Here is a 26,895-nt window from a genome sequence, read left to right on the forward strand (position 1 = left end):
AGAAGGCCGCCCGCCAGCCCAGCGGGAAACACCCTTCCATGAGGATGCCGGCTCCGAATGGAGCCGGCGGAGTGGAAGCGGTGCGACGGGTGCAGTTGCACCCGTCGCGATTTTTAGTGTCTGCATGGCAGACACTGAAAATCTTTGTGGGGCCCTGTTACGGGGGCCCCTGCAGTACCCATGCTATTGGCATGGGCACTGCAGGGGCCCCCAGGGGCCCCACGACACCCCATACCGCCATTCTGTTCCTGGCGGCCAAAACCGCCAGGAACAGGATGGCGGTATGGGGGTCAGAATCCCCATGGCGGCGCAGCAAGCTGCGCCGCCATGGAGGATTCCCCAGGGCAGCGGGAAACCGGCGGTACACCGCCGGTTTTCCGTTTCTGACCGCGGCTGTACCGCCGCGGTCAGAATGCCCATGGGAGCACCGCCAGCCTGTTGGCGGTGCTCCCGCGGTCGTTGGCCCTGGCGGATTTTACCGCCAGGGTCAGAATGACCCCCAATGTGTTAAACAAAAAATCTTTCTCTAATGGTTTAGTGTGCATTGTTACCCCATGATAAGCCGCAGCCCTGGCTATGACCTGATTGTATACTGTGGTATCCTCAGGTGGAGATGGTTTGGATGGGTAGGTATCTGGGTTGTTATCTGGGATGGGATCAGGATCATAAAGGTCCCATGGATCTACTATGTCTTCTTGCAAAAAGGAAAAAGTGTGTCGGGGAAGGCAATGGTGGAGGGCTGGTGTGAGGAGAGACAGAAAGGTGTGGAGAATGAGGAGGAAAAGACTGAGGAGGTACTGGCTTCTCTTTTGCACTTTAGCTGGGGGCTGTGCAGTGTCCAGTTCTTCATGGAATGCCAGCTTTCTCTTTGTTTTTAGAGGAGGTGCTGCAATAATACTCCCTGTCTCTTTATGAATGTGTATTGTAGATTGTCTCTCAACCATAATTTGTAGCATGGGCTCAATATCTGACTCTTCCTCAGAGGTTTTACGGCTTTCTCGTAATTGTTTGGAAAATCCTTGCTCCTCTGTTTAAGATCTCTTTTTCGGTACCGCAGTTTGTTGCTTTTTCGGTATCGAAAATGTTGTGGAAGGTATGTCTTCGAAGCTGCCTTTCTAATTTTCGACTCCAAAACTTGGTGTTTCTTGCTGGAGTCTGAAATGGAGCCCTTTATAGTTTTAGTCGACTCCAAAGTAGTCGGAGGAGTAGCCTTTTTCGGTGCTGAACCCGGAGTTCTTTTTTCGGGCCGAACCATGGCCTTCCGGCAGTGGTGTACCCAAGGCCTTAAGATGTTTCTTGTGTGGGGGTGCAGGGGCACGCATACTCACATGCTGGCCAGCTGTGATGGGTCTGTCGTCTTCGGATTCCTGCTCGGAGTCTGTGTCTCGGATAGAGACTGCTGTTTGCGCCTGCTCTTCTTTGGTGACGTTGAGATGTTCACTGCTCTTCAACGACATTTCCAGCCTTCTTGCTCTTCGATCGCTAAGAGTCTTTTTTGATCGAAACGATCTACAGGCCTCACAGTTTTCCTCCTGATGGTCTGGAGAAAGGCACAGGTTGAAAACCAAATGCTGGTCTGAATGGAGTCCGATCCATCAGGCTCTCCACGGGCTGACCGAATAGGCCCGAGTTGGGCACGCGCCCCCCAAAGGGCGAACAGTGATTTTCCGATGGTACTACTGGTTCGAAGCTAGAAGGAAAACGCGATCGAGACAATACCGACGAAAGGGAAGGTTTTCTAAAGTTTTCCGAATTGAAATCTCGGAGCGAGAGGAAACACGCCTGAACCCAACGGCGGAAAGAAAACAGTCTAACAATGGAGTTGATGCCCATGCGCAATGGAACCGAGAGGAGGAGTCACTCGATCCTGTGACTCCGAAAAGACTTCTTCGAAGAAAAACAACTGGTAACACGCCGAGCCCAACACTAGATGTCGGAATGGATATGCATAGCATGTGTATCTGCAGCTACACATGCCATCAAACATATATATATTTATAACTTTATTTCAGTACCCAGTGCCATAAAAGTCACATAACACCACAATAAATAATAATTTGAGAATCATAAAATAGAAATTTGCTTAAAATAAATAAAACAATGCACAGAGAGCAACACAATCAAATAAAAAATAATTAAAATAAAAAACAGTCCCAAAATACAATATGGGGGCTGAAAAGTACAAGTAGGACTACAGGGACATAGGAGCTAGGCAATCTTGACCAGTTTCCCTCTAATACACCACATTCCTCTGAGGAATTTTTCAACGGCAATGGCAATGGGCAGACTAGTGTCTGATTTTAAAATCCTCATTGCTGCAGCATGATCTTGAGTCCCAAGCCGTTTGCAGGTTGATGCAAGCCATTTCCTATGTAAAGGAGTGTAAAATGGGCATTCAAAGAAGACATGGGCGGTTGACTCCTGGGACAGGTTGCAGCAGGGACATGACTTATTGGTAGGGTCCCTATTCTGCCATCTATTAGTAAAAGTTTTAAGAAGGAGGGAACCAAATCTAAATTGTGTTTAAAGCTTCCTGTCAGTCGGATCTAGAATGCTATGCAGCTAAGGTTCTAGCAACCAGGTAGAACTAAAGTCCAGAAACTCACTAGTTAGTCACCCTAATAAGAGTGAGGAAAATAAAGACTCAATTAACCAATCCCATTAACAAGACTTAACTCTTTCTTTAGTTGGTGGTGACCCTATGTATAAGGAGTTCCATGAGTCTCCTATCCCAATGGCAATCAATGATGACTTCACTGAGTTGATCCACTGGATCTTATTGGAGGTATCCAAAGAACAAACTTCCATGAACGCGGTGGCATAGGAGGAAAGTTCGGCAGTTGCCATAATTCTCTCGCAAAACAGCACCGGTCTAAGACCAACTATGGCAGCCAATGGTTTACCGACCAGATCCAAATGCAAAGGAAGAAGCGGGGTACTTGGGGGCAGGGAGGTGAGCTGTCTCATGAACGTGTTTTTTATACAAGTAAGCTCCTCTACATCCTCAAAGCCCCAGAGTTCAGCCCCGTAAAGTGCTGCGCTGACAGACTTCATGTTATAGATCTGGAGAGCAGCAGCTATTGGTCGTGTAGTGGATGCATGGTGCTCCTTTAGAAGGACGCCCACCAGCTGGCTAAATTTTACTGATATAGAATTATTATGGTTTTTCCAGGACATTGGGTCTGATAGTTTGATCCCCAAATATTCAAAGGTGTTAACTTGTTCTAATTTGTATAATCTGTGTGGGTTAATAAAAATTAAAAAAAACTCGATTTTGTAGGTATTTATTTTTAAGCCTCTCTTAGAGCAGAAATTGTCAAATCGTTTCAGCAAGGATTAGAGGCCCATCAGGGTTTTAGATACTATCAGGGTATCATCTGCGAACAGAAGTGTCGGGATCTTTTCGTTGCCTAGGGTTGGTGCATCAGAGGGCTGCAATGTGAGGTGTTGAATGACCTGGTCCAAGCATAGGGATAAGAGGTTTGGAGCTAGTACGCAACCCTGGAGAATGCCCCTGACTACATTGATCGGATCGGTGAGGTCATCCTGGTTCCCCCTAAGTACTTATGCAAAATTGGCCTTGTGTTATCGAATGATTATGGTCAGGAGCCCTGGAAGCATTCCCATCTCCTTGAGCACCTCCCAGAGTATACCTCTGGGGAACAGGTCGAAGGTAGATTTAAGATCTATAAAGGCTACGTATAGGCTCCCCTTCCCTATCACTGCAACCTTCCAATACAGGAGCAAAAATCTAAACAACTGATCTATGGTGCTTGTTTTGGACCTAAGTCAGCCTGGAATGGTAACAGGATATTGTTCTCAGAGAGCCAGTCGTGGATTTTTGATAGTGGGGCACGACAAAATAGCTTTTGCACTGTATCAATAAGGCTTATGGGCCTATAGTAGGCGGGTAGGGTCCCATCGTCTTTCTTGTAGATGGGTTTCCCTCCATGACTCGGGAATGGGGGCTCCTCTAGCAATTGCATTGGATAAAAGGAAGATGTACTCAGCCCATTTGTCAATGTTATGGAGAAAAGGGTAATCAGGAATGCCACTGGGGCCAGCAGCTTTCAAACGTAAAATGTTATTTACTGCATCTCGGATGTCTCCCAGGTTAAACAAACTGTCCCAATGGATGGTATTCAGATGCGGTGGGAGTAAAGGGGCAGAAATTGTTGTGAATTGGCTTTCGGCATTATAAAGGGAATTGAAATCTTGGAACCAGTCTGAGGGCTGGATATTATTGCCAATTGCGGGAACTCCCCTTTGGTTTCTTTTGCTTACCATAAGCCAAAAGGATTTAGAATCCCTGCATTCACAAGCAACCTTTGTAAGTCTCCATCTTTCCTCCTCCCAGTCCTTCCTGGCCTTGTTCTGTGTCTGCTTAAACAGGTTCCACAGAGTTCTAAGTCAGGCAACACCTTATTACTTGATTGCACTAATTAGATTTGTTCGAGCCGACAGACAGTCTTGATTAAAACCAGTTATCTCCCGCGCGGGATGGAGTGCTACGAGTATTGTGGGCAGCTGGCGTGGTTAGTAGCTGTTCCAGTCTTTTGAAGAACCCAGTGTGTACATCTAGTAGAGAGGAACAGTTTCTCTTTTCCTCTTCAATTGTGGGTATTAATGCTACACAGTGTGTCAGATCTTGATTGATGGTAGGCAGAATTTTGTCTCGCAGGACGACCTTGCTCCATCTTAGACGCCGTCTACTGTTCTCGGCCTGAACCACCTACATTACATTGGCAGTAGTTGTTGCAATAGGCGCCCTTTCCTAGAGGGGCTCTAAACTAAGACAGAGTGGATTGTGGTCACTGTCCATTTGTGTCCGAACTACCATGTCATCTACTAAATGCCAGTGTCTGAGGTCCATCAGAATATAGTTGATGCGATTCTTCCCGTGTGCAGGCGTCATGCCTGTCGGATATGTTTCTTCCATTGACTGCCCTCAAGCCTTGGCCGGGGGTCAAAGCATTTAATTGCAGGGCAGCCTGGTGCCACTTCTTAAAGGGGGAGGAACTCAAGCCTAGGTATGTGCCCACAGGTTTTCTTCTTCCAGGAAATTGCCTATATTATCCAGACCGAGGGGTTCGAAAGTGTCAATGAAGTTCCCTGCTGCAATGAGGGCTTGTTTAGAGGGTCTTTCACCCAATTGGGTCTCTAGAGGTGGCAGGATGGTTCGGCCCCCTTGTCCCCTAAGCATAGATGTTGAACAGGTCAGTGACAGTGGTCTCAGATCCCTTGAGACTGATACCAAGAATGTCAGAGCTGTTGGTAGGTATCAATTTCACTATGCACTGTACTGCGTTCTTTCACCCATATTAGGAGACCCCGCCCCAATGGATGACCCACCTTACTGGGAATAGTGGGTATATGGTAGGTTGCATAACCAGGTTTGTAGGCAGGTTCGATTAGTCAGGTTTCCTGGAAAATACATATGTTGTATTGGGGGATAAAAGTATTCCAGTGAGGCAATAGAAGTTTGGATTTAATAACTGCCAAGTTCCAGGAAACAAGGTTTACTTTCTGACAGGTAGTCATGGAGTTAGACAATGGGGGAAGATTTGCCTGGAAATCCAGGGAACCGTAGAAAGTCGACAGGCTTCCTTGGTGGCTGGTGCAATGGCACTGAGTGGTATGGTGGGGTCCTTCCTGTCTCTCTGGTCAGGCATGTCCGCTGAGTAACTGATAGTGCAGACAGTTGTCGGGGCTTGCGCAGATATTGGATCTATCGTAGAAGACCTGTGCCTCATGCTCTAGGGGTCAATCTATCTTAGAACAGACAATGCCATCATCTATAACAGCATGGGGGGGGGGGGCACACAAAAAAGTGTGGGTGGATCGAGTTTCAACTGTATAGTAGACACATCCAAAGGACTGGTTCTTTGGTCTAGGGCCACTAAGTCATAAGCTAGATGTCCGTTTTCTAGAAGAAGCTCAATGCAGTTGGATGGTGAGCTCAGAGACCTATGCCGTCTGGCCCTAAGGATATCTTTTCTAATTACTGAGAGACATCCTCTACTATGTCGAATCCAATGGGTGACAATTAATCAAGGAGTCTTCCCCTTCCCTCCCACCCCGAGAATTAGGTTTAGGTACATTAGTCATAAAAAAATTCCAAGGAGGGAGGGTAGTGCTCTTGGCAACATGTGTTCTGCTAAAATAACGACCCTCTCCTAGTGTAGGAGGTATGAAGTTGGGACTTTTGCTCCGAGGGTAGATGGAAGGAGATTCAATTGGCACACCTGCAGGTGTTCGGGAACCCGTAGTACGGGCTCTGACCGATGCCTTAGAGATAGTATCCTCATGTAGTAATCCTGGGTGGCCTCCAAGGAGTTTTGTATGGGAGGGCACTGTGGGAACAAAGGGTGCCAGAGTGGGGGTGTTGGTCAAAGATGGGATGGAGGCTCTTTCCCAAGGTGTTCTCCCCCTCTCTTCCATAAGACGCCCCACTGCAACCACAAGATCGCCTATCATACACTTTAGGGCTGCTATTTCTGACCTGAGTGTTTGTAAACAACTTACCAAGTCGTCATTTGGAGTGGGGAGCATGGCTGGTTGTTTGGGAGACCACCTGTCCCAACATGAGTGGGAGAAAGTACAAGATCTTGAATTGTGGGTGGATCTAAGGGGCATGCTAGCAGTAAAAAGCGATTGGTACAGGGGATGGGAGAGGGACGAGGTACTATTCCTGTGTCGTGAGAGGAGACAGAACTGGGACCTAGATCTAGAGGGTTTTGGGGCACAATACTGGTCTTGTTCCTCATCCGTACCCTAGCTTTATTAAATATGTTGGATATACTTTCCTGCATGTTGGTCAGGGGTTGGATTGCTAAGCACAGTTTGGGACTCGATGGTTGGTCTACACCAGATGGTGGGGCTATTATTTCCCCGCAATCATCCAGGAGGTTATCAATGCGATCAAGCACATCATTACAGCCTGACTTTTTAGAGTTTTTCTTCTTCTTCTTTGCCCCCGCTCCACCTTCAGTCGCTTTTCTTTTACCCATATCTGTGGCAGTATGTTAGAATGGAACAAGGGACCTGTAATGGTACTTAAGAAGGAACTGGAGGAAGACGAAATATTCAAAGGTGGCCAAAAAAGAACCAGACTCAGGGGGGTGCCCAAGCCCGGCCTAGGTCGGCTAGAGGACTATAGAAGCCACTGATTGCCAACACATCACAAATTCAAAAGTAAGATTTTTCACATTACTTAATCTTCATGTTCATATATCAGGTAATGACAACTATAAAGCACTGCAGTGCGGTATGCGCTCGGGTCAAGGGCAGGCCGGTCTGCGGCCACGGACTGCCGCAGACGGGCCTGCCCTTGACCCGAGCGCATACCGCACTGCAGTGCTTTATAGTTGTCATTGGAAATGGCAAATAGGAGCAGGTGATGCAGAAAATGGGTGTCTCCTGGGGCCACAAAGCAGTCTGGGATATGTAGTCCTTCTGGTCTCAGCACGTCTCGCGCTGCGGTATGCCCCCTCGCGCTTTATAGCGCTCGCTGGAAATGGTAAGTGGGAGCAGCTAATGGAGAAATTGTCCCCCTCCTGGGGCCACAAAGCAGCCTGGGATATGTAGTCCCTCTGCTCTTGGTTAGTGTGTCCCCTTAGGGATGTGAACATTGCCAGTCACAATAGTAGGTTGAACGTAACACTCACCCCATCATACAATCTTTTAAATGTCAAATGCTATTTCACAGTTGTAGTGACTCAAAGTGTAATCTCTAAAATCTGTAATTAAATTAATAATGCCAGTGCATGGATGTGAATTCCACATTTGCATTTGGAGAAAGTGTAATGGAACCAGGCAATACTCCAAATAAAATCTACACGTGATCTTTAATAACACACAATAATATTTCAACATTACAAAAAACACTAATCTTATCCACAGAGGCAGAAACCTCAAGGAAATATCTATACAGAACATTATGAATAATGGCATTGTTACCATTTAAATTCTAGCTAAATGTTAACTACATCAACTGATAAATTAATACAAATATTACTTGCTCTCCACTATTCTCACTCATTGGTCATTCACAAATCATTTACACTTTTCACACCTAATGCACACAGGGTGGCAGAGTTGGGGTCCAAGGTAAAGGTACTAGCTTGTTAATTTCACATCCTTTTACATTTTGAGTTGCACTCTATACCTCGTTTATTTATACACAATAAAAAGTAATCAATTCTATCAGAACTGAAATGGTGTAGGTTTTTAACCTATTATCATAATTTAAACATAATTTGTGCAGCGTGACGAACAATGTTTTGCAGAGCTAGAGGACTATAGAAGCCACTTATTGCCAACACATCACAAATTCAAAAGTAAGATTTTTCACATTACTTAATCTTCATGTTCATATATCAGGTAATGATTACTACAGATGGGACGATTAAAATAGATGGGAATTCATATTACAGAAATTGCATAATAAATACTGACTCCACGCTGCAGAAAGTCCAGTATTTATAACATGTCCCCAGCACATGAGAAAGTTTAGAAGTAGTTTAGAGGACTGATAATTAAAAAAAGAAACAAAAAACACAATATATAGTCATACCTTTAAATTAAAGCCAAATTTTCCGTCTTCATCTGGTGTGATGTGAACCAAGAGCAAGCCTCCAGACATAGATTCGTTCTGTAAGAGATTTAAATGATCTATTAGGAGTGTTGTAAAATATCTCATTAACCCTTTGAGGAAAAAACAGGCGCTTGCTGCAAAAGAAAAGGTTATCCTTTACGTGCCAGACTGGATCCTGAAACCTTTCCTCAACCAACTGTTCTCCAGTGCCACCAAGTGCCACTTTTTCAGCTTCACCTATCTAGGATGTAACAAATCCGTGACTTATAATGAGAGATCCGGGGTACTCTCATCAGTTCCTCACACTTAATTGCGGTGTACGAAGAAGAGCCTAAAGAGGACAACTGACAGGGACATAGAATACCTTGACATCTAAATAGCAACCACAATTACTAATAGGGAAGGAGAGAGGTGGTGAAGAATAAGTGGTACGTATAACATGCACCAGAAATACCATTACCAAAGGTAAATCAAATTTCCTTCTGATGGATTATTTTTCCTGCGGTTTCCTCAACTCATGATTGAGTTTTAAAGCAATACTCCCCAGGAGATCTGACTGAGTAGAGCACATTAACACAGGAAATATTGCAACACAGTCCTGGCAAAGTATCCATGACTGTGTGCCTGAGCTGTGAGGCAGTATTGTTTAGCGAATGCATGTTAGGATAGATACATGGCTTGATGGCAGATTTCAAATATCAGATACATCTGTTGAAAGCTGCAGAAGCAATCACAGCCCTGACAGCCTTGACCCTTTGTGGCATGGAAGAGCAGAACCTAATGTAAAGGATTACCACCTTGGCCTTCTTGGTTCCAGTAAAGCTTACAAAAAGCATAGTATTCATTCAGTCCTTTTTTATGAAGTAGATATAACAGGAAAGCACATGACTAGGATCAAGCCAATGCAGCCAATCTGACTTTTTGGAGGGGAGAGTGTGAAACACTGGCACAACCTTTGCCAGCACCACAAGGCGGATGTGAAGCAATAATGTATCTATCTAGACTGCTGTGAAAGGTGCAAGAATTAGGAGAGCCTGCAGGTAACCAACCCAACAGGCCGAAATTATTGCCACCAAGAAAGCACTTTTCAACATTAGTAGAAAAATCAGTCAATTGTGCATTGTTTCAAATGGAGACATCATGAGGAACATTAAGACCAAATTCAAACCCTTCTGAGAAATAATGAACACAGTGGGAAGATACAAGTACTGCAAACTTTTCAGCGACAACACCACAAGTGGCAAACTAAAAAAGGCTTCTCAGAAAGGTACATGAGGACCTGAAGGGCTGTCATATAACTGCCAAGTCCTGTGGGGCAAGAATCGCGAAACACTAAAAATTAGAAAGGCGGTAATGCAGATCCATATTTTCCAAATTTCACCACTCAGTATATTTTCTGCAGGGGCCCGTATAAATGCATTATGTGCAGGTTTCCTAGCAGCGCACATGACCTCTGACACTTCTGTAGGTAAACAGAAGGTTTTTAGTTGGAACAGCCCAAATTTCAAATGGCCACTTGCTGCAAGATAAGGTCCTCGGTCGCAGGAGTGCTAGACAGGTGTCAATGCGGAGTTCCTAAGTAACTGCGTACCAAATACTACTTTCCCAAATCAAGAAAATCAGCTGCAGGACTTGGAAAAAATTAAGGACCAGATGTATAAAACTTTTTTGCATTCGCAAACGGTGCGAATCGCAAAATTTGACCGTTTGCGAATGCAAAAACATAGTCTGCAATGCATGAAAGGCATCGCAGACCAAAAATAAGGAATCGCAAAAATTGCGATTTTTTGCGTTGCGACCTGTTTTTGCGAGTCGCATTTTGCGATTCGGTATTTCCAGTAGGAACCTGCGAATCGCAAAATCCAAGTCACAATTCGATGCACCAAAAAATCGCAAATTACGATTTTTCGCAGAATGGCATTTGGCATATGCAAAATACCACTAAGTGAAACTAGGTGTTAACCAGGTGCAACCTATATAAAGAGGCCCAGAATGCCTCAGACTTTTTTCAACAATGGCTGCACTCTACGTCATGGCGAGGAGGATGAGGATCTGGCAGGTTTGAGGAGGGGGAGGAGGAGACAGGAGCGCATTTTCAGAGTGCGCATTACACTTTTTGACCAGACAGAGGAGGAAATATTTGAGGGGTATAGGTTGAACTCAGCCATGATACTTGATCTGATAGCTGAGCTACAACCCATACTGCAGCGCAGAACACATAGGACTCATAGTATCCCCACCCAGGTGCAGGTATTATGCTCCCTCCACCTACTTGCCTCAGGGAGCTATCAAGGGGTCATAGCAGCAGCTGGAGGGGTCTCACAGAGTCCCCTCTCTAGATTTTTCAATGCATTTATTAACGCCAAGCTGAGCAGGATACACCAGTACATCAGATTCCCCCACACCCCACAGGAAATACAGCAGACAAAAATAGATTTTTACCAGATAGGACATTTCCCCCATGTCCTAGGTGCCATAGATGGGACACGTTGCAATCTGTCCACCATCAGCCACAGAGTATGTGTACCGCAACCGTAAATACCAACATTCCATGAACATACAGGTGATATGCAATGCCTCCTACATCATAACTGATCTCGTGGCCAGGTACCCAGGGAGCACCCATGATTCATACATCTTTCACCATAGCGGCATTCACACAAGACTGCTAGCTGGGGAGTTTGGAGAGGATATCTACTAGGTATTGTCCCTCTGTACACTGGTGCATTGTTGGCGTGCTGATGTCAGATGGCTCAGTTACTCAATATACCCTCTGTTCCTTCCAGGAGACAGTGCCTACGCAGTGCGCACCTACATGATGACGCCCTACTTAAATCCTACAACACCTGCTGAACGGAGATACAATGCAGCACACATGGCGACCCGCAACGTGGTGGAGCGCACCTTTGGACTGTTGAAGAGTTGCTTCCGGTGCCTCCACAAAAGTGGAGGGGCGCTACAGTACAGCCCAGATACGACATGTATAACAGTGGCTACTTGTGCAATCTTGCACAACATAGCTACCACCAGGGGCATACCTGTAGAAATATGTGATTCTGAATCTGATGAGGACGATGATCCCATACCACCCCTACAGCCAGCAGACAGGACCAGTGCAGCAGAGAGAAGGCAAAGGCGTGCTGACATCACACACAACCATTTCAGATGTAAGTATGAACAACACAAATCCACTGCCAAATGTACCTGTAGTGAGTAAATTTATTACCTTAATGTCAGGTAATGTTAGTCCAACGAATACCAACAAAAGTGAATTTAACGAAAAACAAAAGAAGTCCACAGTAAAGCACTACTCCTGCATAGTGTACTCATTACCCCTCTGGCCACCACAGTCACTTCTTGTGCCCACGCACGCCACTCGGGTGCCCAGTTGCCTCACTGGCACCTCGACGGTCTGCCTCTGTGGCAGTTCTGTGCCTTGCACTGCGCCGTCAGGTGTCCATTGCGGGCACAGCTAGGCTGCTGAGGCTGGATGTTTCCTCCGTGTCCCCCAGTCCCAGCTCACTAGGTGTGGCTGATATGTTTGCTATGATGTTGTCAATCACATTTGTGATTTGGACAAGTCCATGAGCCACATCCCTGCTGCTGTGTGCTGCCTCCACCTGTCCAGCCACTGCACGACGTGAAATTTGGGAGGTGGAATTGGCCAGCCTAGTGACAGTGCGACAAAATCCCCCGAACATGTTCATGAAGCGCCGCTCCTGCCTGCGGTGGCTCACCCTGTCATGGCGCAGCTCCTGACATAGTTTCCGCACAGCAGAAGTGAGCTCCCTTGTGTCCTGCAATGCCTGCACCTGTCCCTCATGCAGCTGTTCAGTATTTGCATTCAGGCACTCCAGCTGGCGATGCAGGCCCCCCATGTTGGCATTATGTTGCTGGATCTGTTTTTGTAATGCAGTGACTTTTTATTCTGCAGGCGCTGCTGCTGCAACATAGCCGATTCAAGGCCACCAAAGTAGGAGGTTCCCCCACCTGCCTCATACGACTGTGCACCTGCATTTGTAGCCATCCTGCGGGGTGCTGTGGTCTGCTGAGAACTGGGCTCCTGCATCTGGGTGCATCGGCCAGTTGGGGATGGTGTATGTGGGCCTTCCTGCAGCTCATTGGAGTTCTGACTGAGCTCTGGCAGTGGCAGTGCCCTGGGCCTGCGTCAGAGTGGCACAATGGTCAGAAACTCACTCGTGTTGGAGTCAGAAGCTGGATGGGTGTCAGTCTCCCCTAAGCTGGCAAATGCTGTGGCTGCTGGGTCTGGCCCACCTGGAACGACAATATGCAGCATGTCAGTTATGTTTGTTACAATTACGGTCACACAAAGGTAATAAAGGTACAGGTACTTCTCTTCACTGTGTTGTGGGTGTCGTGTTCTTCTGGGTGTCGCTCTACTTAATTACATTGTATGTGCTACTTTCAGCTCTGGGTTGTGGACTGCCACTCCCATAATGCATTGTTGTGCTGCTACTAAGATGTGGAATGGACTACTTCTCACAATGTTTTACATTACTTGATAATTCCTAAGGGGCTTTTGTGCATACACATATTGGGTTACAATTCAATATTGCACTTAACTTTGCTGGTACTTGGTGTGCCGGAGGAGTCTATCTCTGTGACCCCACTGACTGCTTCAGGGAGGAGTGTGGACTCCACTAGGTCCTCTAACGGGTGAAGGGTGACCATGTGGGTGGTCCGCCTCCTGTGCTCCTGGCCTCCTGCAGTCTTCTTGCCACCCTCTCCTTGGCACGGGACCGCAGGTTGTACCACCTTTTCTTAATTTCTTCAACTGAGCGCTGTGCCACTCCAACAACGCAGATCTTTGTTTGTATGTCTGGCCAGAGTCTCCTTTTCTCACTCTCAGGCACCTGGAGTGAGCTCTTGCCAAAAAGTCGGTCATGGCTCCTGACCACCTCCTCTGTCAGCACCTCCAGCTCTTGCTCGCTAAATTAGAGCTTACGCTTTCTTTCTCCCTTCTCCTTTCCTTGGGCTGAGGTGTCCATGGTTGTTCTGGTGTGCTGCCTCCTTCAGAGTGTTGCTCAGTGTGGCTGGGCTGACTCTCTCTGGATGCTGGTTTGGGTGTGGTCTCTGTAACTGCCTGGGATGACTCAATTCCTGCTTGTGATGTCATCAGGATCCTCCAGGTGTGCTTTCTCGCAATTTGCGATTTTCATTTACCGAATAGCAATTTGCGAAAATGCAAATTGCGATTCGGTAAATCTGCCTCGCAAACCACAAATAGCAATTTTAAAGAAATCGCTATTTCCGAATCGCAATTATGATACATGGCCTATTGCGACTCGGATTTAGCGATTTCTTAAAAAACGCTATTTGCGATTCGCAAAGCCACTTCTTCATACATATGGCCCTAAGTTCGGGCGAAAACACGTAAAGGAGACCCTGACATAAGCAGAATAGAAGATATCCCCTAGAAAGCATTCATGGTAAGTGTGTGGTACAAAACAGAGAACGCTTCCTGTTCATAGCCATGAAAAAGAGATCCATGTATGAACACCTCAATCTTGAAATGATTGTATTTATCACTTTGTGTGGAGCACCCAGTTGTGGTCCCCTAAGAACAGACAAATGCGGGTGCGGACCATCTTGTTGAGAGTCAGAAAATGCTTGAAGTAATAGTCACAGCCATACCACATTGCAACATGATATCCCAGACACCCACACCTTTGTGTATGTATATATAATGGATGGTGGCCCCGTGGTCCAAACATGGGAGGAGGCCATTATTGTCCCTATCTTTAAAAAGGGAGATAAAAGCCAACCCCACTGCTATCGACCAATCTCACTTCTGGATAGCACGGTTAAGATCCTAGGAAGGGTCCTACAGGCCAAACTAGAAAGTTGGGCCATAGAGACATAGGAGCCATCAGATTTACAGTTTGGGTTCTGTCCAGGCCTGAGACCAGTGGAACAGCCACTACATCTGTTTCTTATAGTCCAAAAATATAAAAAGGACAAAAAAGGCTGTGCCCATCTTGCCTTCATGGACTTAACATGCACCTTTGATATGGTGGGTTGTGCGATAATGTCAGAACTAGGTATAGATAGAGCAATTATTTCACTGCTTCATAGGCTGCATGCCCACACAACAGCCAGAGTTTGATACAGCATGAATGGGGACCTTACTGAAGATTTTCCATCAGTAACCAGGGTTAGACAAGGTTGCGTCCTGGCACCATTTCTTCTTTCAATCTATATTAACACATTGGGAGATCATTTGATAGGTTCTGATAAAGATATCCCTAAGATTAACTCAGGAGAAATTTCTATGTTACTTTAAGCAGATGATCCTGTTCTTGAACAGCTAATGGCCGTGAGTCCCTGCTAGATGCCTTTAATAATTTTATGGAAAACCTAGGTATACAAACTAACCGCACCAAGTAATTTGCAATGAAATGTGGTTTAAAATTGTCCAAGACAAGGGAGTTCTTACTTGGTGGCGAGGAAGTTAAAAAAAAAAAAAAAAAACGTATTTGGGTGTCCCGATCGATTTTAATTATAAGTTCATAATGAATGTAAGAGTTTTGAAATTTCAAAGGGCAATAGACGCAGTTTTCAGATTTGCAAAAAGGCTAGGACATAAATCAATAAGTGAATTACTCTGTATTTCTAAAAGGTAATGTGCATCTGTTGCAACATTTGGGACGGGTATCTGGAGAAATGCAAACTGCACAGCCCTACAGAAATGTTCAAAATAAGTTTATAAGGACATTATTGGCAATCCCACACTCCACTTCAACATCATTCTGCTGCAATGAGGTAGGGCTAAATAATTTGGAGGATTACATCAAATTACAACCTTTATTATTGTGCAAGAGAATTTGGAAAAACTCAGAAGCCCAGTTTTGCAGAACAATTTTGCTAGATTGCATGAACTTGGATAATTGCTTAGATATTCCATGGCTCAACTATGATAAAATGAGCTTTGAGAGTCTGGGCACCCCAATATTTTATCATAACCTGGCAAGCCTATCACGCATCTCTTCAACCCAAATAGAAGAAAGTTTTCTTTTTTCCAACACATGTAAAGGGCACGATTAGGGGACAGTTGCAAGAAGAGGGGAGCCATTTTAGGGCCCAGCACTTTATTTGCGGATAATTACAGATGAGAGACTGATGTTTTTACTAACAAGGTTCTGGCTCAAAACTATACACTTTCTCTTAGCCTTCCCTAATAAAGGCACTTGATCTTCAACTCTGCCCCGTCACTGCAAAGCCCCAGCCGAACAAAGCACTCTGTATTTTACCTTATTTTGCACATTTTACGCCCACCAGAGAAGGCAGTTTTTGCACCCTGTATTGTGAGCATTGGATTCTAGATCTTATGCAGACGCCTTTACCCACTTGCAGTGTCTGGGAAGTGAAACTGTTATTTATGCTGTTTTGAACTATAATCTAAATACTCTAAGATCACCCTCCAAATATTGACATTTTTCAATGTCTTATGACTGTTTTCACACATTTATTGGGTTTTAGTGATTTTAGTAAAGGTTTTTATAATCCATAGATCCTAACAAAAGTTTTTCTTTTTATAATTTTTAATTATGTTTTAATTATTGTATATTTCTTCTGTGATGTGACTTTTATGGCTCAGTAGAGCCAAATAAAGTATTTTGACTGGACGGTGGCTGGGTTGTCCGAATTAGCATCAACAGTGATCCCTGAGACTGAGAAGAGAAATGCCTTCATGGCTACACAGACCACCCACATATTAACTACAACTATGTGTATGCATTATCAAGTAGCTGTGCATATTACTCACACTTGTTTAATGACATGACAAGTTCATTGGTTTCCTTGACATCCTGTAGGCACTCTGAGCTGAACAAGATCCATATTTTATTACACTTGGAAAATAAAAATAAATGTCATAAAAATCTATGTGTTGGCACCATCACTTTCAAGGGCACAGGCCTCTTGCTGTATGAGCCAGATGAGCATCTCAGATCAAAGAAAAGGTATATGTAACCACAGTAGCCAGCAACTGAAGAGTTCCAAAGGGAAAATCCACGTAAGCATTGCTGGGGCACATCCATCAGTACTGATCTGGGAGAACATAGTGGCAAATCTGCATCTTAGCCAAGTGAACCCTCTGATGCTGGAGCTGCTGTTTCCTGAAGCACCACTAAAGGGTCCTCATTCACCATGTGGCATGCTGCACCAAAAGGATGCAAGGGGCCATCAAACTTATCAGTAAGACTTGCAGAAATGGAACATGTGTCTAATCCAGAAATATTGGAAATCATATCCTAAATGTCGGCAATCCTCTGAGGCGGAGGAAGAGGCTTCATACGGAGCAGTGCACCTATAAGGTCAACCTCTACATATGGACGGGGTGAGACTTGTTGGGGTGAATAGTAAATTACAAACAGTACAGAAGGGTCAGAGTGTGCTAAAGATTCTCCGTAACTCACATAGCTAGTTGTCTCTCCTTAGTGAACTCCTGACCTCCTTAGTAAATCTGCCTTCACAGCCTTTACTTTCGTTAACATCTGCAATACTGTCATGAGACCAAATGGTAAAACTACAAAATTATAGCATGGACTCCCCCATGGATAACCTAGGGTATGGGGATAGGGGCTGTGCGCGGAAAGGATTGCCTGATGGAAGTAGACATCCTGAATGTCCAGTTAAAACCGCCAATCTCTTCATAAAGGGCCAAATGCTCTGGTTTCAGGACAGCATTTTCAACTTGTCCTGCTAAATGAACACATTCAAGAAGCAAAGGTCTAGAACAGGTCTCAGGTCTGTCATTTTTGTGGGGACCAAAAAGTAGAGGGCGTAAAATTTCACTTCACTTTCCTCCAAGGCCACCACCTCTACAACCCTTCATTCAAGGACCTCTGCCACCACGATTGAACTATGTGGTGGAAAGCACATACTGGTGGAAGGAGGGAAGATTAGAGAAAAGGATGGTAAGGGTAGGGCATAGTCTTTGTGGATTAGCTGGATGACCAAGCAATTTGTCAAAATGATTTTAGAAGTGAGACTGTTTCCTGGAGGAAGACCACTAGCTCTCTTTCTAAAGGTTCTTTTTTTGTGTTTTTCAGAAGATCTCATGAGTGATTGTTTTTTTTCAAAAGGGGTCAATATTGAGGTGTCTCTATCGGCCTTGGCCAAAGATGGCTTGGCGTCCCCTCGACTGATAGTTTTTAGATACACTGAAGAGCAAGAGTTGCAGGACAGTGGATCGTGTTCAGAACTGTGATACCAAACAGGGATCTTACAAATACATATTTTAAGACATCTAGAACAGAGTTTATATCTAAAACGGAGAAGATAGTTGAAACAGTCGCAGGGTTAGTTTGTTGGTGAAGCTTTAAGAGTTAGTTCTGGAACCGTGTCAATGAGGCGCAGAAATCTGGGTGGGAAAAGCCATGGCTAAGATGTATGGTACCAACTGGTGGTGCTGGAGAGCTATTTATGGTTGGGGAAAGTCTTTGGATCAAAATGGTGAATGGAAGCTATTCATAAGCTGAAGAATCAGCAAGTATTCATCAGAAGATGTTGTCTTGTGGTTAATAAATGGGTGGGCTGTGTGGCTAAAAGACTTGTGTCCTAGTTCTGGGTTCTACAAATGAAATAAGTGGGGAACCTGGACAAATTATTTACCTGTGTATGCTTTCCTTTGCTCTTTTGTCTCCTAAAAATATGAATAATTAGAAATGAAGTCAACACAAAAAAGGAACACTACTGTTTAATTGAGCTGAAGTGTTATTTCATAGACACTTAGCTTGACTATTTAAAACAACAAAAAGGCAGCTGTGCTTTCACCTTTCCTGGAAAGATTGGATTACAGTGGTGGCTGGTGACCTCCGAGGCAGGCAAATGTACATAGCCATCCAAAATTGCAGAGGGTGAAAGAATGAAGCAGTCATGTATGATCCATCCCCCATCCATTTAACCTTTTTCACACAAAAAATATTTCTACTGAATTTAGAAATGTTCTTTCATAACGACAGCATTACAATATCTTGCACAATAAAATGACAGGCTTAATTTCCCCTTTCCTTGAAAGAAGACTTTATTGCAGCCACGACTGGTGACCATTCAGATAGAGGTTAGTAACTAGTGGGCCCAAATGGCTCAGCTATAGTGAATCATACAAAATCCATAGATTTTACGTGGTGATCATGTAATTCAGGTTCACAATTTGACATTGCCTCCTCGGATCTTTAAAAAGCAACTCCATTAAACTCCACTAATAACTTGATTTCATTTATTTCATACCATTTTTTTAGTTAGAGTACCCGTACAAATGTGCAGCCAGCTGTAACATTAGAGGATGGGACAGAGATCTGGCCACATGCTGAGAGAGGAGGTCCACTGTGGTGGGAGTGTAAGAGTGTTAATGCTGAGTTCCCAAATATCTGTGTACCAAATTCTACTCGCCCAAATCACGGATATCAGACTGAAAATCTCTTTTAAACATCTACACTGATTTTAAAATCTTAGCAATTGAGAGAAGAGCTAAGGATCAGGACAGACAGATATAAAAAATCTGAGTTATGTTACATGGATCCTAAAGTTGTATGTCTAATATGACTCTTATATACAGTAATAATAAGGGAATATAAACCTAGCAGTATGTTTGTCACAAAATCAGCATGGGCTATCACAAATATAAAGTTGGAAACTTGAGTAAATGCACTGATTACATTTTACCAAAAATATCATCATATAATTTCCAGTAAATAAACTCATTTGCTACCTCAAATCATTTGCCCCCAAGTATTACCCTCATATTTTCAGTACATAAATATAAGTTATTCATAAGACATTATGCCCTCAGTTCCGTATCATATACCACTCGCTGCAGTTATGTACCACGTATAGCATTCACAGTCTACTTATAATAATGGAATTTGTAATAAAGCACTATATGCTTAGGATCTTGGAAAGTGTTTTTTTCTTGGACACAGGCAAAGCAGAGGGTGCAGTGGCACAAGGGTAAACCCAAATAGAATGTAAATAAGTCTAAAGTTATTTTGTTTCACCTGTTCATCTATTCCAATTATAACAGAGTACAGGAAGGTGGGGAAATTGGTAATATGCTGTCCAAGGATGAGGGGGAATAAAACATTCACTTTCAGACTTGAGCCCTAGCAACTGGACATTCCATATACCAAGATCCCCATCTGACCCAATTATCTCCACACAACATTCAGTGTACCATCACAGCCAGTAACCATTTCTACAAAGACAGGGAGTTAGTCTATCCACTAAGTGTGAACAATACTGCCTGGAGCAACTGCCTGTTGGCTTTGCTACTCCAGATTGCATTTCACCATTGTAGATAAGATGATTAACTTAGTCTTATTCATGTATCTGCTTCAGTCTCACGTGGAGAGACACTGACATCCTATTATTGATTCTAGCTTGGATGGCTGTCAGGCAAAAACAGGCCCCACCTAAACTGATGATTAAACTATTCAGATCATTCACAGATCTTCCACAACACACCTCAGCAGACTCCTTTCACACAATACTACTGTTAGAAATGGCAGACCTATCTCTCTAACACCTTGTGAGCAATCACCTACCTCTCAATGTTGAACACTGCCATATACTGCGCCTTTTCCTACCTTAACTGCAAAGCAGACAACGGCTATACTCTTTCAACCACTACACGAACCACTATCTCCATCCATCTCTATGCTACTGCTTTTTGGTATTTACAAACTGCACTTTTGTGGTAACTTACACATTTAGTGTAAGTAAAAACAGCACAACAGCAAAGTATAAATAAATACATATTATATAAATATATATATTACCTAGTAGCCATCACACTAGGTAGTTCGAGTTAGAACCATTTTCCCGTAGAAAAAACAGTTTTTTGACTTGCCTATATCTTTGGCACCATTAGACAAATCTTCATGAAACTTTCCCCCAAAAAAGTGCCTGTGATTCTTATTACACACAGAAAGTTTTGGGGTGATCCGTCAAGTGGGGGCCAAGGAAAAGGGGGTGAAAAAAGTGTGTTTCCGATGTTAATTCCCATAGGACTTTTGAACACGACTACAGCCGAACTGCCAGACGGAATTACAACAAATTTGACAGAAAGCTAGCTTTCAGTACACAGATTACACTTTCGCTTATTTGGTGTAAATCCATCCAGTAGTTTTGGAGATATTAAAGGGACAATAAATGTGTATATCTAGGGCCGCAAATCCTCCCCGTCGACTACGCGAATAATGATGAGCTTGTGCAGGAAAATGCACAGCTCTGACTGGCTGCCAACACTTCAAATCTGGAACTATTGGCAGCCATCAAGTAAAAAAAAAGACAAGGGGCCAGGGTACAGACACCTCGGTTGGACCCGCCCCTACCCAACGCAAACAAACATTTAAAAAACAAAATTGCTGTAAATTCGCACCAACGAAAAATGTTTTGTTTTTTTTAAAAAAACAAGTGCGGGTTCCCAAGCTTTTTTTTTTTACAAGCACCCGGGGGGTCAGGTCCTGGGGGAATTCATATCTGCTATGCGGTGAGCCGCCAGACCCCTCTACAGCCCTGGGGACTTGCTGGGGAACAAAATAAAATTACATGAGGTCACGGAACCACCTCCCCAGGCCATTAATAAATCAGAATGTGTGTGTGTGTGGGGGGGGGGGGACCCAGCCCCATGGAGCCCCTGGGACCACATCCTCCCCAGGGCATTATCAATATTCAATGAAGCAGAGGGGACGCCCGGCCCCCACACAGCCCTGGGGACCGCCACCTCCCCAGGCCATTAGTATATCAGAATCTGTGGGCGGGACAGCATCCCTGCAGTCCTAGGGACTGCCACCTACCCGGGTCTTTAGCAAATCAGATTGTGGGGGTGACCGCCGGCCCGCCCCCGCAGCCCTGGGACCCACCACCTCCCAGGGCATTATCAACATTCAATGCAGGAGGGCTGTACACCCCCCTCCCAAGCACCGCCACCTCCCCAAGGCATTAGTAAATCAGAATGCGAGTGTGTGTGTGGCCCCACTACAGCCCTGGGAACACCACCTCCCCAGGCAATTCTCAACCTTCAATGTGTGGGGGAGGGGGCCCCTGCGCCCCCCGCAGCTCCAGGGACTGCCACCTCCTGGGGCATTAGTAAATCAGAATAAGGAGGGAGGATGGCGTTTGCCCCACCCCCTGCATCCCCTGGGACCACCTCCTTCCCGGGACATTATAAACATTCATTGTGGGAGTGGGGGAGGGGGTGACTGGCACCCTCAGCCCTGGGGACCACCACCTACCCAGGGCTTTAACAATAGAATGAAGGAGGTCCGTTGCGGACCCCTGGCCCCAGGGACCACCACCCCCCTGGGCTATTTGCATGTTGGAGGGGGGCTGCACACCCCCTCTAGCAGAATACTGATGGCCCTGGGGACCGCCACCCCCAGGGCCAGCTCCTTCTATGTCCTGAGGTGCCCACCCCCAGGACATAGCTGCTTGCTGTGACTTGGCGGGAGCTTTGACAGCTCCCACCAAGTCAAAGCAAGCACTTCGCTCGCAGTGAGGGACAGCTGTCAAACAGCTCTCCATCACTGCAAGAGGAGATTTCTTCTGTTTCCACGTCCAGGGAGGCAGAGGAAACATTGCTCTCAAAGAGAGGGGGGCTCCCTCTCTGTGACAGCAATGCCAACTTTCACAGGAGATGCTGAGCCGGCTGGGACCGCGGGGGGCCTTCAGGCTCCACCAGCCGTCCCCAACATTGTGACTGGGTACCCTGGAGGCACCCAGGTCACATGGCTGGGCCCTGTGGGATGGGGTTCCCAATGCCAAGATAATTAAATAAATAATTAGGCCAGATCCCTGGGGATCAAGATCAGCCCGGGGTGGAGGGGCAGCAAGGCCCCCCTCTCCAAAACAAAATAAAATATTTATGCTTGGCCCCAGGGGGGAGCAAAAAAATGTAAGCAGCCAAAGTCCATGTGCAGTGCAAGGTTGGATGGTTAAGTGGTTGGCTGCAGAGCCCAGCTGAAAGCAAGACCCTGCGGGCAACCCTTGCTGTGCATGACCAAAGGCAGTGTGCAGTGCCCAGCTGGGTGGTGATAGGGGTTGGCCACAGCGGCCAACTGCCGCCAGAGCACAGTGGTGGTTAGATTAACTTTTAGTAATGAAAATTACTTTGTATTAAAAAAAACTAAATAGGAATTCACAGAAAAAAACAAAGGTTACAGGAACGTTAAAGGTAGGCTCACATTTCACATGTACAAAACCATAGAAATTCAGCAGTAAGAGTTACCAGAGATAACTATAACATGCGCCCCCGTAATGCACTGCTTATGACCTCACATATTCCATCACTCATGACCTGGTCAGTTATATCACTGATGGCTTCATCCACACAACCACTCACACACCAACTCATACCCCAATGCAAAAACTCTCATACATCAACACACAGCCACTCAAATACTCATTCAAAGACCCATTAAACTACTGACACAGACTCACTACCTCACACAACTGACACAGCCACTCACTCACCCATACAGCACTAACTCATCTATTCACACTCTCATACAGCTACTCACAGACACATACAGCCACTCACAAATCTGCGCATATACTCATGTAACCACTCACATACCCACTAACAGACCCACACAGCCACTCACACACCCACTACTTCACACCTACAACCACTCACACACACACTCAGCCATAGTCACTGACACAGCCACTCACTCAGCGGTAGTCATTTACACAACCATTCACTCACCCATACAACCAGGCACACCCACTAACCTGTACACTCAAACACCCACACACACACCCATTTACTCACCAAAACAGCTAATCACACATCCACTCACTCTCCCATACAGTGACTGACAGTCACTCACTTATGCACACCGTCACTCATACACACACTCACTCACCCCTTCAGTCACTGATGCACTAATTGACTCACCGATACAGTCACTAACACACCCATTAACTCACCTATTCAAGCACTCATACACCCACTTAGTCACCCATACAGCTACTTGCACACCCACTCACTCAACCAATGCAGCCACTCACGGTCACTTGCTCACCGGTACAACTACTTACACATCCATTCACTGTCCCATAAGACAAATGACTCAACCACTCATTCACCCATGGACCCACTCACACGCCCATTCATACACCCATACAACCACTTCCACTCAGAGGATGATGTAATCAGTTAAGTACTTTGAGATGTCGTCAGTGATATCAATGACCATGTCATGAGTGATGTTATATGTGAAGTCATAAGCAGCGCCTTATGGGTGCACAAGGTATAGTTAGCTCAGGTAACTGTAACTGCTGAATTTAGTATAGTTTTGTACGTGTGAAATGTGAGCCTAACTATAACGTCCCTGTAATCTTTGTTTTTTTAATTGAATTTCTATGTTTTGTTATTCTATTTCCTAACCATAATGTCCCTGTAACCTTTGTTTTTTCAGTGAATCTCTCTCTCTCTCTCTCTCTCTCTCTCTCTCTCTCTCTCTCTCTCTCTCTCTCTCTATATATATATATATATATATATATATATATATATATATATATATATATATCACACACCAACTCCTTCAAAGTACAAAGGATATGCTTGGACAACAATTTGGGGTCGCATATATTTAATAAAACGATGCCTCCTCACAACGCGTTTCAGCCATAGCCTTGATCACGTGATCAAGGCTACGGCTGAAACGCATTGCGAGGAGGCATTGTTTTTTTAAATATATGCAACCACAAATTGTTGTCCAAGCACGTCCTTTGTACTTTGGAGGAGTTGGTGTGTGATATAGGTGGATTGCTGGATCCACGCTCGGACCACCACCATTTTTGAGCTTCGGGATTCCGGCATTTGAGTTTGGTGACATATATATATATATGCTGCACTAATTTATATTTATATGTTTAACTATTTAAAATCATTTAATTTAACATTATTTCCCATAGGGTTTTATTTTAACTCAATCTCTCTATTATTTTCTATTAGAGGGCATTGCAATATGTAATTCTGGACTTACTAGAGAAGTGTAAGTTACCTAAAAAGTGCAGTTTGTGAATACTTAAAAGTAGTAAACCTACTCAAAAGTGTAAACTTACTCAAAAAGTAATTGCCTTTGATAATCAGGTCCAAAATGTATAAAATACATAAACACAACGTGTGTAAGGGTTTTCAACAAACAAAAACCAAAGAGATCAATGGCCAGAGAATGCAGAGACTTCCAAGAATCTAGATACTATCTGTGACAATTGACCCCTTGAGGGATTTTCCCTTTATGAGACCTACACCATACAGGAATACTGACAACTAAGCTACATCATTACTTATAATTGAGACAGACACTAAGGGCCAGATGTAGCAAAAATAGGTTTTGCGACTCGGAAATTGCGACTCCGAGCGACTCGCAATTTCCGAGTCGCAAAACCATATGCAGAAAGGTGTCTCAGACACCTTCTGCGAGTCGCTATGGGGTCGCAAAGACCCACCTCATTAATATTAATGAGGTGGGTCGCAATTTGCGCCCCCATAACGACTCTGGGCACTCACTGGGATGGAGGCCTGCTGGGAACAGCAGACCTCCATGTCCGTGACTGCTTTTAAATAAAGCAGTTTTTTTTTTTCCAAGTGTAGCCCGTTTTCCTTAAAGGAAAACGAGCTGCACTTAGGGAAAAAAAACGAAACCTTTAGTTTCGGATTTTTTCAGGGCAGGTAGTGGTCCCTTGGACCACTGCCTGCCCTGAAAAAATAATTTTGGGACCAGTCACAAAGGGGAAGAGGGTCCCATGGGGACCCCTTCCCGTTTGCGAGTGGGTTACCATCCACTTCAAGTGGATGGTAACTGCGACTCCATTTGCGACTGCGTACGCGGTCGCAAATGGAATTGCATACCACTGCTACTCGCAAATAGGAAGGGAACACCCCTTCCTATTTGCGACTCAGAAATGCATTTTGCGAGTCGGTTCCGACTCGCAAAATGCATTTCTGCATAGCAAACACGCGTTTGCGACTCGCAAACGGCGATTTTTGCCATTTGCGAGTCGCAAACCGTTTGCTACATCTGGCCCCTAAGTTCCAGAAAAGCACTGATAGCACCAAACAGAACCTCACTTATGAGCCAGAGCCTTGAAAAAAGCCTAGGGTCTGAGTGAAAAAACTAAGCGAAACACATGTTGGTTGTTTTGCTGCTTGCCATATAAAGGAACCATCAAGGAAAAATAAAAGGGACAGAAATAACCCACTAAATGAAAAAAAACGTATCTTTAATTTCCCTGTTTAAAGACTGTCATGGTATGCACTAACTAGATTCTTGTGGATTGTGATAAATAAAGAAAAACGGTAATACAATGTTTGGCAAAATAATTCTGGATATGCTAAGAAACTGGGCATAACAATCTAACGTGATTAGAGCTCTGTAATCTATTCCGTTGTAACACGAATAAGTAGTAGGCCCCATCCTCCAAATCACCATTTTGTTAGATAAAGAAAGCTATTATAGGTACACCACAGCCTGCAGTGTCGTACAAAAACACTTACATACACCATGAGTGTAAAGTCATTTACAGAGAGCATATTCATCACTCGCTCATTCCTCACAACCCATACCTTTAACTGTATCCATCCAGAAGGATCAGGCCTTATAGTATAAATTGATATTACATAGATTTGTGACAGATTAATAAATTACTTACCTTCAGTAACATGCTTGATGGATAAATATTTCTCGCATTAATTACTTGTTTTGGAACTGCGCCAGGCAGGATCCAGAAAAAATGCCACCATGTCGAGTGACCAGCATCAGGCAGAGCTGTTTGGCGTTATGCACAGGGTCTTTCTAACTTGTCAGAAATTACACCACAGCCATATATAATAGGCTAAAAATACTCGTGAAGTCAGCTCCATCTATATAACACCCTCCCAATGAGAACAAAGGATGTAAAAGATGGAGCCAATATAAAACATAAATGATAATGGCTTATGTGGCTAAGCCATAAAGAATCAACAGAATCTGTCTTATCTATCAGAAACATATTTACCAAAGAAAAGTAACTTATTTTTCGAACAGATGTTAACTTCCTTACTTCAGTAGTAAATTGAAATGGAGGTCGGTTAAGTACTCCAAGGACACTTATAAAAAGGATGAAAGCACCACCATGCCAAACTAACGCTGATTGAAGCCATCCACATCCAGGTCGTAACTATTACAGAAAGAATGAACGAAAAAGCATATTGCTGTGAAACAAACAGTTGCAACAGCACACCACCCAAAATCACAGACATAGGAGCCAAACCTCTAGCAGAATGT

At 44.5% G+C, this 26,895-nt stretch overlaps 1 protein-coding gene across 5 annotated transcripts in view; it reads right to left on the minus strand.

Moving 5' to 3' along the window:
* Positions 1–26,895, minus strand: part of PTPN3 (protein tyrosine phosphatase non-receptor type 3) — a 1,694,656-nt gene that overhangs the window by 538,621 nt on the left and 1,129,140 nt on the right. For all 5 annotated transcript variants that reach the window (XM_069219598.1, XM_069219596.1, XM_069219595.1 and 2 more), the window contains one exon: positions 8,576–8,653. In XM_069219598.1, the coding sequence (XP_069075699.1) occupies positions 8,576–8,653 (78 nt within the window). The remainder of the gene's footprint in view (positions 1–8,575; positions 8,654–26,895) is intronic.

This window comes from Pleurodeles waltl, chromosome 2_2, assembly GCF_031143425.1.
Source record: "Pleurodeles waltl isolate 20211129_DDA chromosome 2_2, aPleWal1.hap1.20221129, whole genome shotgun sequence".
Taxonomy (NCBI): domain Eukaryota; kingdom Metazoa; phylum Chordata; class Amphibia; order Caudata; family Salamandridae; genus Pleurodeles; species Pleurodeles waltl.